General features: G+C 40.2%; 1 protein-coding gene across 2 annotated transcripts in view; it reads right to left on the bottom strand.

Moving 5' to 3' along the window:
- Window positions 1-2891: 2891 nt before the first annotated feature.
- The window catches only part of kiaa1549lb (KIAA1549-like b), a 58277-nt gene continuing 47774 nt past the window's right edge, over window positions 2892-13394 (bottom strand). For both annotated transcript variants that reach the window (XM_086072110.1, XM_086072111.1), the window contains 7 exons: window positions 11802-12010; window positions 11154-11286; window positions 8742-9113; window positions 6729-6823; window positions 6300-6448; window positions 6053-6204; window positions 2892-4401 (listed from right to left, as the gene is read on the bottom strand). In XM_086072110.1, coding sequence (XP_085928236.1) covers window positions 4138-4401; window positions 6053-6204; window positions 6300-6448; window positions 6729-6823; window positions 8742-9113; window positions 11154-11286; window positions 11802-12010 — 1374 coding nt within the window. In that variant the 3' untranslated portion in view covers window positions 2892-4137. The remainder of the gene's footprint in view (window positions 4402-6052; window positions 6205-6299; window positions 6449-6728; window positions 6824-8741; window positions 9114-11153; window positions 11287-11801; window positions 12011-13394) is intronic.

The raw sequence follows: 13394 nt of genomic DNA, 5'->3' as shown, positions 1-13394 counted from the left end.
ACTGTACAGTTGTGGTTTTTGTAAATGTTGAAATTGCTGCCCTGCTATTTTCGGAGCTCATGCAGCTAAGGGCACCCCACGTACACACCGACAGTGGAAATGCTAATCAAATTAGGGTGTTTTGGAACCTGGTGTTTTTCCTGCATAAACTTCGCAGGCGGTCACCTCCGCCGAATTGCGTCTCAAAAAGCTCTGGCATCGTGAAAACTGTTATTATCTGTCCAGCGTTTCACTCGTTGTGTGCTAGTTTTAAGGGCATTTGAGGTGGGCTGCCCTTTATTGCAAATATTCGGAAGTCATATCTAAAACTGTCAAAGAAGAGAAGTAGGAGACTGTAGGAGAAATTTCCTACTGCAAGTGTGTTTTACATAGTTTACTTTTTTAACAAAGTATATGTGATTTATTTTTGGGAAGTATTGTTTTAAAGTGAAGGGTTTCAATTGAGGAGTATCAATACATATTAGCCCAAAGCTAACATTAGTAGCTAACAGGATAAAAAAGTGAATTCTCTGTTACAGGAAGGAAGGAAGGGAGGGAGGAAGGAAGGAAGGAAGGAAGGAAGGAAGGAAGGAAGGAAGGAAGGAAGGAAGGAAGGAAGGAAGGAAGGAAGGAAGGAAGGAAGGAAGGAAACAGCAAAACTGTTAGCTAGCATCTGTGCTAACCAACGTAACATAACCAGCCAATTGTTTTGTTTTCATGTTGATCTTGTTGCTGTCACCAGCAACCAGCAGGGCAACAGCAGCATGCTGGTCTTGCTTGCCGGCAGCTGAGTTGGAAGAGCAGGTTGGCAGTTTGATTCCCGACTCCAACTGTCCGCTTTCACAGGGTCCCTGTGTAAGAGTTGCTCAAAGTCAAATGTGTGACAAATGTACTTGCATGGCTCAGACGTAAGGTATGAGTGCTTTGCATTACTGTATATGCCAGCAGCAAATGCTGCTGCTCTTGTGTGGCAGCCGTACAGAAGAAAAATAAATGCATTAACAAAGGTGACGAGGAAAAACACTTTAGTCTAAATGTCACCTCAAGAAAAACGTTTTTTGTTGTTTTAAATCATTATTATTGCTTATTGTGTCTTTGTATTTTAGAGGGAATTTTAGCGGGGACACTGCAGCATGTTTTGGCAGATAAATATGGACCACAAAGATGTGGAAGGCTGCTTCAAATGAAAGCAAACGTGGTCACACCACTTTAGCTGTGAATGGGTGTGGCTATTTTGATGGTTTGAATGTCAATTATTTATATTAAGTTAATTGCAGAAATTACATGATTGTTAATGCTCATGTTAATCATTTAAATTCTTATGCGTGCACATGATCAGAATGTTTGTCCACCACATGTACCTTAATTTGAGCTAGGAAAAAACCCTGGTAAGGTAATTAAAGATATCCTAATTGCACTGTTATTCTTGATGGGAAAAAATGAAGCGTCCATTCGAGGAACGGTTCTAATTTGTTCTAATGGACAAAGTGATGCATTATTGTGCAGCATCACTTAGAGCTAACTGCAGAGGCCACTAGTTGATGCTACACTATCGATTTAGTTTGTTTGTTTGTTTGTTTGTTTGTTTGTTTGTTTCAAAAAATTTGCCCCAGTTAATAAAGATTTGACTCGGCTACATTATACACTGACCATTAGTATATACTGACACAAAGAACACACACATCTTAAATACTAAATCTAACAGAATATATTACATGTTACTCTTAAATGATCTAATTCGGCACGCACTAACTTTTTGTTTACTGTTGGACCAAGGACGCGCTTAATGCTGGCGATTGTTTGTACGGTGCGATGCTACGCCCTGGTGGACAGATGTAGAACTACACGTCTAGTAAAGTGACTAATTTGAATCCCTCCATGACAGTGTCGTTAAAATACTATACGACCATCATTATTTTGAATGTTGTATTATATTGGACAACACAGTGTCTCAATCACCATTATAGTTCACTCCTGAAGTGTTTGCTGGGTGTCAGGTCAGGGTAAAGGCTGTCTTCAGCTGGAACTGGAAAAAAAAAAAGAGTCTGAAATAGAACATGTGAACTTTATTTTGGGTCAATCAGAGACCCTTTCACTGTCGGTAAGTGTGTGCTGATTCCAATTTAACATGAATTTGATTGTGATTAGTTAATTATGAATGGAACTTCATACCCAGTAGAGGGTGTGCACAGTTGTGCAACCACACTATTTTTACTTCCCCTTTCAAAAACATTATTTAAAAAGAAATGTGAGTTGCATCGTTGAATCCTTCTGACACACCATGTAGACGAGGGGTGCTCAAGTTGGGTCCTCGAGAGCCCCTATCCAGCCTGTTTTCCATGTTTCTCTCCACTAACGCACCTGATTCATGATCAGGATCGTTATCAGGCTTCTGTAAAGCTTGCTGATTAGCTGATCATTAGATTCAGCTGTGCTGTAGGAGGGAAACATGGAAAACAGGCTGGATAGGGGCTCTCAAGGACCCAACTTGAGCACCCCTGATGTAGACAGTGATAGATTGTGATGGAGGAGGAATTTACGGGTCTAATGCAACCCCCCCACCCCACCCCAACACACACACACACATACACACACACACACACACACTTACACTAAACTCTTTCTACAAGAGTGTCCAAACGCAATCTCAGTTTGACAAAAAATCCGATAAACTATGTATGATGTATTTAATTTTGCCGTCCCCGTCATCTGGAGGAACCTGGAGATAGAGACGCTTGTTGAAAGGAAATCACATATTGTCACAAATTGTGTTCTACAAATGTAATTTCTCTCAGCGGCAGTCGGCATGCTTTCTCACCTGGCTGTGAGAAATCCACTTATCAACTGTGGAAAATGACATTTTTAGGGAGAAGGCAACAGCGTTATGCTGATCATTTATAAAAACAAAAAAACGCTTTTATTTAAGTTTAATCACATAGGCTATTAGTGCTTTCACTCTGTCTCACACTCCACTAAATGAGCAGATTAGTTGTAAATGAGAAAATCAGTCATGGAAGACAAAAAGACAATGTTTTTTTTGAGTGTTTGAGCTCATGTTCATTTACTTTGTTAGCTCAGCCAATGACCATGTACAAACCTTGAGTTGAATATTTCCGCCATGAGCCTTCATTCACTGCTGATGTTCACAAACATGACTTGACTGTATGTTGTTCAGTTCACACCTTAATAGTTGGGAGGTTGATTTCGGGGGCAACTTGCGCAGAATGCTTGAGCACAAAACATTTAAGGAGTGGGAGACAGTGATAAAGTGAAATGTGACTGATACATTTGAGTCAAATCCCTTTTCACAACTCAAAGTGTTCTTCTAATACCATTGCTATACAGCCCTGCATGTTATTAGCAATATTACATCGCAAGGAGGCAATCTGTAGCACCAGGATGTTTACGCAGCATCCCTGCTATAAACCTCCAAGCACTTATTGGCACCCAGACTCACTTTATGATCCCCAGACAGCAATTCCGCAGTAACAATTGAGTTTAGCATTACCCATGAAGGCTTTTATCCCCAAAGTAAAGTACGAGTGTCTCTTCCACTCAGATGAATCCCTAAATGCGTGCGGTGATTTAATGTTTTTTTTATTTTATTCCTCAACAAGGGTTTTATGGTGGTCCTAACTTGATGATAAAAGACCAAATTAAACATACTGGAATTGTTGAGTCTGATGAGGCAGCTGGTTATGATACTGCGATGCTTAAAAAGGGCCGACGGTGAGGCCACCAAATCTGTTAAGACGCCATCAGATGAGATAAAATATCGTCTTACATGCTTGTATACAGACAGGCTGTCAGGAAGTGTTGGGTCCTTTTAGTAAAAACAATGCTTGTTTGGACTTTTCACTTCCTTTTAAATAAGCATATTTTCCTCCCCATACTGTATGCTCGTACTATAGACATATCTACAATGACATGTGTGCAGTCACAGACATCCATTACAAGAGGTGGGATTTTCCTCTCCAAAATAAAACCACAATTGCTCTGTTGCTTTTTGACAGCCGCTGACTGGCGTAAGAAAATAAATCAATCAGTCAATGGGGGTTGATAAGATCTGCTCATTTTAGAGTACAAACATCAAAAATCAGTCTGAAAGCGTGCCACTTTCATGAGTCTGTCACGGGCGGCCTGGTGGCAGGATCCATGTTAGAAGTCAAACATGTCACTCTGCTTCTTTGCCAGCTTGGCCACTTCTTGCCGTATAGCGTGCACAAGTGCAGAGGTGGAGAGGTTGCTCAGGGGAATGCTGTCCGTGTCCATCTCCACCTGCTGCGAGCTTTTCTGGGACGCCGTGCTCTGGGCGGCGGGCCGTTGGTCAAGAGTCTGAGTGTACTGTAGAGGAAGGATGGAGGGGCTCCCCTGTGGGTAGCGAGGATGAGGAAAAGCCTCAACATAACCTGGCAAAGGAAGCTGGAAAAAAAAGGATAAAAAAAGAAAGAAAAGGAAATCCAGCATTATTGATATAATCCAAAACACTTAAAAGCGTATTACCTTAACTGAGCATAAAATGCTATCTTCACCATTTGTTTCGTCAGTTGTTTTGACATTGACAAATAATTATTTCCATTTTAAGGTAGCAAAATATGTTGGTGTGAACAAACACTTGGAAATTGCTTATTTTTTCAAGATGCGAGATGCTGTTTTTTTGTTTGTTTGTTTTTTGCTTTGACTTGCGAGCAAAATCTTGAGATACTGTCTGAATAGGCGCTATTTAGTGGCAGCGACTGAACTCACTTCACAACAGCAAAAGTTCGGCAGTTAGAATTTGCTACAAGCAGTTTATTACCACTTACAGTTGAAATTCACACTTGTGTATTTCAAATAACCACTTATCTTATTTTTACAGTCCATCCAGGCTTAATGCTAATGCTAAATAGCTTTAAATTTTTAAAAGGGGAATCAACGGAAATATTTTCTTTATATAAATATGTTGTATGTGCCCCCACTAGTCTACACACGGCATTGTGATTAATATTGTGTTTGTACAATATGATTTAAGTAGCAAAAATCACCTATTCTTACACACCTCTGGGGGGCGGCCATTTTGCCACTTGCTGTCAACTGAAAATGACATCACAGTTGTTTAGGGCTCTCAATTAACAGTGGTCGTTTCTCAATCTGCATTCTTGTCCGTATTTATCCAATTTAGGGTTATATTGGGGGGAAAAGACGTTCTGGAAAGACACTGATTTTGATCTGATTCATCTATAAAAAAAATTATCTTTGAATATATAGTAAATCATATTTAATATATATTAATATATTTATATAATATTGTAAATTTAAGCTGTTTAATTAAGATGTTAAAAAAAAGGATTAGATTTAATAAAGTTGTAAATTACACGTTAAATAGTTATTATTTACACTCATAAAAGATGACGTGGCTTATGCATACCTCTGATTGGAACACTACTTGGCCCGCCATTGATGACGTCTCACAAAATCACAAGGATGTAAGTAAGGTTTTTAACCCATCGACTTTGTACAAACACATTTTGAAACATCGAAGACGTAGTACAAATTGATTGAAAGCTAGTCACATGATAAAACGGCGATGAATTACGGAAACATGCCAACGAGATATGCGTGCTTGGGAAGTACGTTCTTGAGACCGGGCTTACCAAGACCCGACTCGTTGCGTCACAAGAACGTACTCTGTTTTCTTGATATGGAGAAACGGCCTTTGGGTTTCGTCTTTTATGTCGAATTGTTGTTTGGTTTTGACATAATTGTGAATGTTAATAAGCAAAGATAGAGATTGAATTGATGTGCCAATGCTGTGATTGTTAAAAGCAGAGTTTCAATAAAAACATAAAAATTTAATTACAAAAAATGTATGATATGGAGAAACGGCCATTGTCTTTCAGACCAGAAAGAGGAGCACAATGGCCTTTCAATTTATGCAGTGTGATAAAAAGTGTTTAGTTATTTTTCATTTTATTTGATCATGTCATTACAGTATGTTTTTAATGAAGCACACTATTATAGAGTGTTATTTTTCCTCACTAAAATACGCATTTACAAACAAACAAATTAATTCAATGAATTAAAATCGTCGTACTGAGTCTGCCCACTGATGCGACACATCTTCCGGTTCTGGAGGATAAGACATCCAAGAGGGACTGTGGTAGGAAGTGGGCGAGGCGGAGACAAAATAGTCCGAGTAGCCCGGCCTGCTGGCTGGGGTGGAATAAACGGCCGTTATTGGGTTTCCTGAGGAGAGCACAGGACAGAGGGTGAACATGAAGAGTGGGGAACCGCATCATGACTTACTTTTTAAATGTCACCTTAGTTCACTATCCATTCACCTGAGTAGTTGGACACAGGCTGCTCTATAGTGATGGATGGGAGTGCTGCCCGAGAACTTGGCCCGTACAGGTTGTTGTCATGTGAAGTCTGCATTTCAGTGACAGATGTCTGAGCGCTTCTTCCCTTGGGCCCCAGGTCAGAGATGGAACTGAGCGGGATTGCAGAGGCATAAATGCTGAATTTTAATAAACAGTTGCCACTAGAGGGCAGACCCGCTCCATGTGGATGAGCAATTAGCTCATTAACATTCTTGCCATACCTCACTGCACTAGTTCAATATTAAAATGTATACAGGGCCTGAAATCACACTAGTCACAGTACATTACCGAGAGAATATCAAGTCCCGGAAAAGAGATGCGAATGGGTATCTTTGCTAGCTACGCAACAGACAGCATGTGTACATTTGAGTGAAACCTAATGAGCATTACCGTCTTAAGGAGGTGCCAGGAGGTGGTCCAGTGCGAGGTGGTAAAGGAGGAGGAGAGCTAATTGCCAGATCAGGCAGCTGGGTGAAGTGAAAGGCCTACAAGAGATGATGAGAATCTCACATGAACAGGTTTCTTTAGCAAAGGGGTGTGCAAACTTTTGCATGCGTGCGCCTGTTGGTGACTGGGGTTGCCAAATATCGCGTTTATCACTCTACATTATGAAGGTTCTAATAGCTATTTTTTAAATCAGCGTTCTTGTCTGTTCTTACGGCCTTGTGAGAGTTCATCAGCCGCTGCCCAAGTCCGTGCCCAAATGAAAGCGTGCATAAACCAACAATGTGCGGAATAGCCTGTTGTTGTTGTCTGCTAGCTTAAACCAAGGATGCATCGGTTGGTTACTTGTGAAGACTGGGATGAGATACATTTCATGTTGCCGTTCCGAATTCAAAGAGACAAACATTCATGGGAAGTACATTCATGGGAAGGAGCGCTAACGCGAGCGTACTCTGCAGTCTAGATATTGAGAAACAGTCAATGTGTTTAGTCAGGTCACTCAGATGCTGGAACGAGTTGGTTCATATTGTTTATCAGGCACAAATAGACTACGTTAAATTTATGTTTGTCCAAAATATAAACGAGTTCATGAAACAGTCACAGCCTCTCTGAAATTCGCTGTAATATTAGTGGTTCTTTGTTGAGGATAAATAATATAAGCCTGTGAGTATTGTTTTAAATACATACATCTCTTTGTTTTATGTTTAGTTTGACAATATACATCAACTAGGTGTAGTAATTCACTCATTTGCTCCCAAAAACGTGTAAAAACATTATATTTTAAACATTACCATGGTCCCAAAAACATATTTATACGTTTGTTTTTTTACAGAAGCATACAGAAGGCTTTATGCAGCCTCTGAAATGGTAACTATTAAGAAAAAAAACCCAGCAGGTGGCAGCAGAGTATAAGAGCTGAACCAGGGCCATGTTGCAAAAACGCTCTTTTTCCGAGTGTTTTAAACAGATTTGTGAATAGTGATGAAACTTAGCTATATTCTAATGCTAATTGCTGCAAAACGAGAAATATACTTTTTGTGCTTGCTGGGAGTGAATGAGTTAACAGTTTGAAGCCTCTTCTTTGATCTCTATCGGCTAAACTGCTGCTTCTGAGTTGATTGAAGTGCTGCACTTGTATCAAAAAATTCTGCTTGCAAATCGAAGCAAAAAAAAAGGACGTAACCTCACAAATCAGATTGATAATTGTGATTCACTTAAGGGAGTTCTTCACATTATTAATCTGGAACTTCACTCGACAGATCCGTTCGAGAAAGGAGGGACTTGCTGTACAATACTTCGAGCTGATTGGACGATGCGACATCTTTTGCACGTAGGTTTTGACCAACCACGACAACGGATGAAAATGTCGTCTTGGGAAGAAAAGAAAAAAAAGCACAAACATCTTTACCAGATAAAAATGCACGAAGCGCCTATCCCTGCTCAACATTCAACAAGGAAACAGCAATTAATTCCGCAAGAACAGAATTAATTTCAGCGTCCATTCGTCTGTTAGGTTTGTTTGTTTCCCCCGGCATCTGCACTTCCTGGTTTCGTCACAGCTCCATGTCCGGCCCTAAACAACATCTGATTGGTCCAACCTAATTGCAAACGTATCAGCGGGAGCGGCACAAGATGTATTCTCGTCGTACTTGTGAACAAATACCGCGAGAATTCAGCTTGCTGGCAAGGACACAAATGACAGCTTATGTCTCCAAAAATTCTGATAAATGATGTCTGATTGGTGGAAAGCAAGGAAGTGACAAATGATATTATCTTCTACTTTTCTACTACCTGTCACCAAGTGTATAAAGTATATAGAACGATCCAGGCAATTTATGTGACTATCGTCACAGCTGCATGGGGGCCTCTAAAAAACAGGCGGCAGGCCGCAGATGTCCCCGGGGCCCTAGCTTGGACACCCCTGGCTTTAGAGACACTATATTATCTCATCCTGCTTACTGGTTTGGGTAAACTGCACTGGTACACATCTTCTCCGTAAGACGGGCTCCACTGAAGTCCCCCACGACCACAGCTGATTGTACCCGGGGCACTGGTCACCACATCTGCATAGGGAAGCGAAGCTGGAACGGCGTATTGATCAGCAGGGGGGCGGTGGTGGTGGGAGTGCCTCCCGGAAGTGGAGTGTCCCCCCGAGGCCAGGCTGAATGCCTCCTCCAGGAGCAGGTGCATCTGCTGCCGCACTTCATCAATGGATGGCTGTGAGCTCAGGGTGGACGTCTGTGACTGGCCTTTCAGACCGCGGCCGTACCCGAAGCCCCTCGGATCCATTAAGTGGTCCACGTTTGTCTCTTCAATCAACTCGGGCTCGGTCTGTGATAAACATGACATGTGAAAATCAATGAAAATCAACTATAAACGTACTAAATCACATGGTAAAAACATTGTGTGTTTCCTGCAACAAATAGTCCAAGAAAGTCTGTCAAATTCCAAATGCATAACATTTGAGGCAACACAAAAGCTATTGAACACAAATCACACCATTGCGGGCAATCTGTAAAGAATAATCAATACAGCCAATAAGTGGATGGATGTTGACAAAGTATTGACAGTAATGCATGGAAACATACATGTATAACTATAGATATAGATTTGAGAACAAACCCGCAGCTCAATCATGATCCCATATGTTTTTCTCCTCAACATCGCTCCATACGTGTCACAGTTCTCTCTTTCAAAACACCTAGCCTATATATTTGGTAAGAAATGAAAGTAGAGGCTGCCCTACTTCCTGTGCAAATAAAAGGTTGCCATGGGATACCTGCCGTCGTGCACCTCATAAATCAGTCCCCCCTGGAACATGAAAAGGGAGAAACATCTGCAGCTACACACTGGGCACATTGTAATCAACAAGGCTGGGAAAGTGGGGGAGGGAGGGAGGGGCCCTGGCCCTGCGTAGGTTGAAAAAAAAAAAAAAGCATGTGAGCGATGAAAAGAAAATATAATTTGAAGGGTCAGTATCTTTAAATGGTTTATCGAGCTTTTCTTCTTTAATCAAAGTCTTATTTGTCATAACTTCAGTATGGAGTTTAATGTACAAAATCAGTATGGATGGCAGACATTAAAAATTGTCATATAGATTGCCATATTAATAATACCTCTATTCTGTTGGATTACACTAATGAGTGAGTTTAGGGGTGTCAAAATTTGTGTTTTAATTTTGAGTTAATTTAACGTTCCTTTATCACTTCAACATCATTTTTTTTACGCGCAATTAATAACCACCCCTTATCCTACTTGGAAAGCCTGTACTGGGGGAATTATAGTCACAACGCAGCAGACACATCCACGTCAAAATTTTGCAGTAATAAATTCAATAATAATACATATATTTGTGGAGACTATGGGGTCAGGTTGTATTTTCAAAAAATTTAAATGTGCAGAATTTCACAAGTTACTTCATGTTAAAGATTACATAGTGCTTAAAATGAAAAGAAAAATGCACTGAGCTGTCACCGTCTTACAAATGCAATTATGCCATCCAGTGGCAGAAAAATTACCTACACAAATCAATATCACACTCGTTTTTTACAGTACAGTACATATTTTTAATTTGAACTCAATTTTAGGAATCATTATGAAATTATCAATATCAATGACTCAAAGATACAGCTATATTTCTATTAGTTTAACATTTGTTTCCACTTTTATGTTAACAAGAGTATGAAAACATTTTATTGTACTTTTTAATATAAAACTTGTGATTAATCGTGAGTTAACTATTGAAGACATGCAATTAATTACGATTTTAAAAAAAAAATAATCGTCTGACACCCCTAAGTTACGTTACAAAGCTATCTCTCTTTCTAAAAATGGACAAAAAGCAAAGGTGGAGGTGGGTAGAGGTGGGCAATGGCATTTAAGCCACTGATATCACTGCTTATGATTTACAAAAGAACAGCTCACAGTAAAAACACAAGGAGGGAGAGTCTGCTCCATTACACTAGGGAGCCAGGAACCATAATGGAACAATAAAAGATGGCAGCGTGAAGCAGTCAGACGGATATGCATTATATATCACGACCTTATAAATGTTCATTCGGGATTATAAATGAATCAACTGTCTTCCAGCAGCTTGTTGGTGCACACAGTGACCACACCTGAACACCCAACGTCTCGCTAGAAGTGTTAAATAGGCCAAGAAGACACAGATTTAGCACCGACATGTCATGTCTGATAAGCTTTTGGCCTATTTAAAAAAATAAAATAAAATGTACCATGCATGTGACTAGATTAAAAAGGGTTACACACAATTTAAGACTATTACAAATATGATGAATGACAAATATAGTACAGTATGTAGTATGAATGCTTCTTAAATGGAGTGAAGGTTCTAAATTTCGATTGGCTTACATCATAGCCGCTGTTCCGGATGCCTTTCCTGGGTCTCTCCCTCATCACAAGCAGATCCATCTCAGTTCCTCCAGGACTTGGACTGTTCAGGCTCTGTCTGCTACGATACGATGTCTGCCCTACCTGATTGTGCCTGTAGGATACATTCGGGGAAAAAAGTAGCTAATAGCCACAGCAAAAAGATAAACCATGTGTTTAGAGTTTTACAGGATTATTTCTCCACCCCGATTATGCAGGTTTTGGTTCCAAATTTAGGAAACTGAGCCGTTAAGCACAGCTTTAGTATATTTGGAACAGCCTAGCAGTAAAGAGCGCGCATTGAGAAACAAATCAATTAAAAGCCATTCATTTGTTTTAGTGTCCCTTGAGCGTGACAGGAGGTTTATGATGCCAGAAAACATAAACAAGTTGGGGGAAGAGTATGATTTAATTGCAGTTATGTGGATTTCACTGAAGGATTTCTCACAGAAATAAGTGATAGTAAAATAGATTTAATACACCAGTTAAATGAAAGTTTACTTTTTGGGGGGGGTCTGCAAGCGTGGCTACATATGTACCATATAATGCATAGGGTATGTGCTTCTTTGTATTAGTTTGAATCCCAAATTTAGCTTTCTATTCACACAATATTCATCCATGTTTCCTCACCTCACGTGAGACTTGACATAGGTGGAATTGCGCTCCTCGTCAAGCTCCGCCCTCTCGTGGCCATGCCGCTGTCTTTGCGAGAGGGCCTGGCTACTGTAGCTGTTGCCATCCATGGGAGGAATGTCATAATAGCCCTTCTTCTTGGCCTTGATTCTCAGCTTGTTCCTATATTGTTCGATGTCCGACCGCTGCTTGAGGGCTAAATTCACCTGTGAGAGTAGAGGAGAGAGGGGCAGAGTAAAAACAGATGATTTTAAAAACGTCATTTTGTTAATGTTCTTAACATAGGGTTACTGAGCTCATGACATATACTAATACATGAGCACTAAGAGTACAGAAAGTTTAACACCTATGAAATCCATGATAGATGGGATTGCTAAAATAATGGGATTGGACAGCGAAAACCTTTTTGTCCCGACCTTTTTCCTCATGTTTATTACTTTTTTTCCATCTAAGAAACTCAGGGTGCTAATTAGCGAACCGCCAGGCTTCCCATTCTGTCTCCCTCTGGTGGTCATTGGTATATTTGCATGTTTCTCATATGTTTTGTGACTGTGAAGACAAATTCCTTTTGTGTTTTTACATACTTGTGATTCTGACTCTGATTCTGACTAAAATTTTCCTTTAATTCCACAAAATGCCAAACATGTCCACGCTCCAAAAAACATGACAATCAGGTTAATTCAAGACTAAATTGTACGGAAGAGGATTAGGGCCAATGAAGAGGGAAAAAAAAGGTTGGCAGGATTTGGACTTTATTCTAAGAATTCTCCCTTTAATCTCAGAATTATAACTTTTAAGTGAGAATTCTTATTTGAATCTTGACTTTACAGTGTATTCAGACCAGAAAAGTCCTTTAGTCCGCCATTTTGGTCCGGACCAAAAGCGGACTTTATTTTTTTTTCGTATGGTGCGGTTCATATATTCACACTGTGTGGAAATAGAGGAAAACATGAAATTCCGACGTGCTGCATATGCCCTGCATATTTGTGGTATTTGCGAGCGTCAATGGCAGCTCATTCAACGGAGGTTCCGCGACGCTGTTTCTAATTTTGGCGTCGTCGATTGCGCGCAGTAACCGAAGGAGCAGTTGCGCTCCGCGTGCCCACCACAACATGCTGACAACACTGTGGCTAAACAGAATACGGATGATTATGAATAAATCTAGCACAACATTCACTACCGGGCAATATTCCCCCCGCGATGCTTGGCTACGGTGGCTTGTTAAGCCCAAAAAGGCGCATATGTCATTTGGAAGCAGATCGAGACCACCTCAAAAAGTGGTTCTCGGTCCGCACCAGGATTTATTTGTGTGTATTCAGACCTGCACAAAAAGCCCGGATCAGCGTGGGAAACAAACTCTGGTCTGTTTAAAGCAATCCAAACAGTGCAGGTCTGAATACACCCTAAAGTGAGAATGCTGACTTTAAAGTGACAATTGTGACTTTATTCTCAGAATTCTGACTTTTAAAGTCAGAATTGTGACAATTCTCAATGATGTGATTAAAGTAAGAATTCTGAAAATAAAGTCAGAATTCTCACTTTAAAGACAAAATTCTGAGAATAAAGTGAGAATCCTGCCAAACTTTTATT

Source organism: Leptonotus elevatus, chromosome 3 (genome assembly GCF_054856555.1).
Source record: "Leptonotus elevatus isolate MCC_2025b chromosome 3, RoL_Lele_1.0, whole genome shotgun sequence".
In the NCBI taxonomy this organism is placed as follows: domain Eukaryota; kingdom Metazoa; phylum Chordata; class Actinopteri; order Syngnathiformes; family Syngnathidae; genus Leptonotus; species Leptonotus elevatus.
This window is presented reverse-complemented; position numbering and strand designations above follow the sequence as displayed.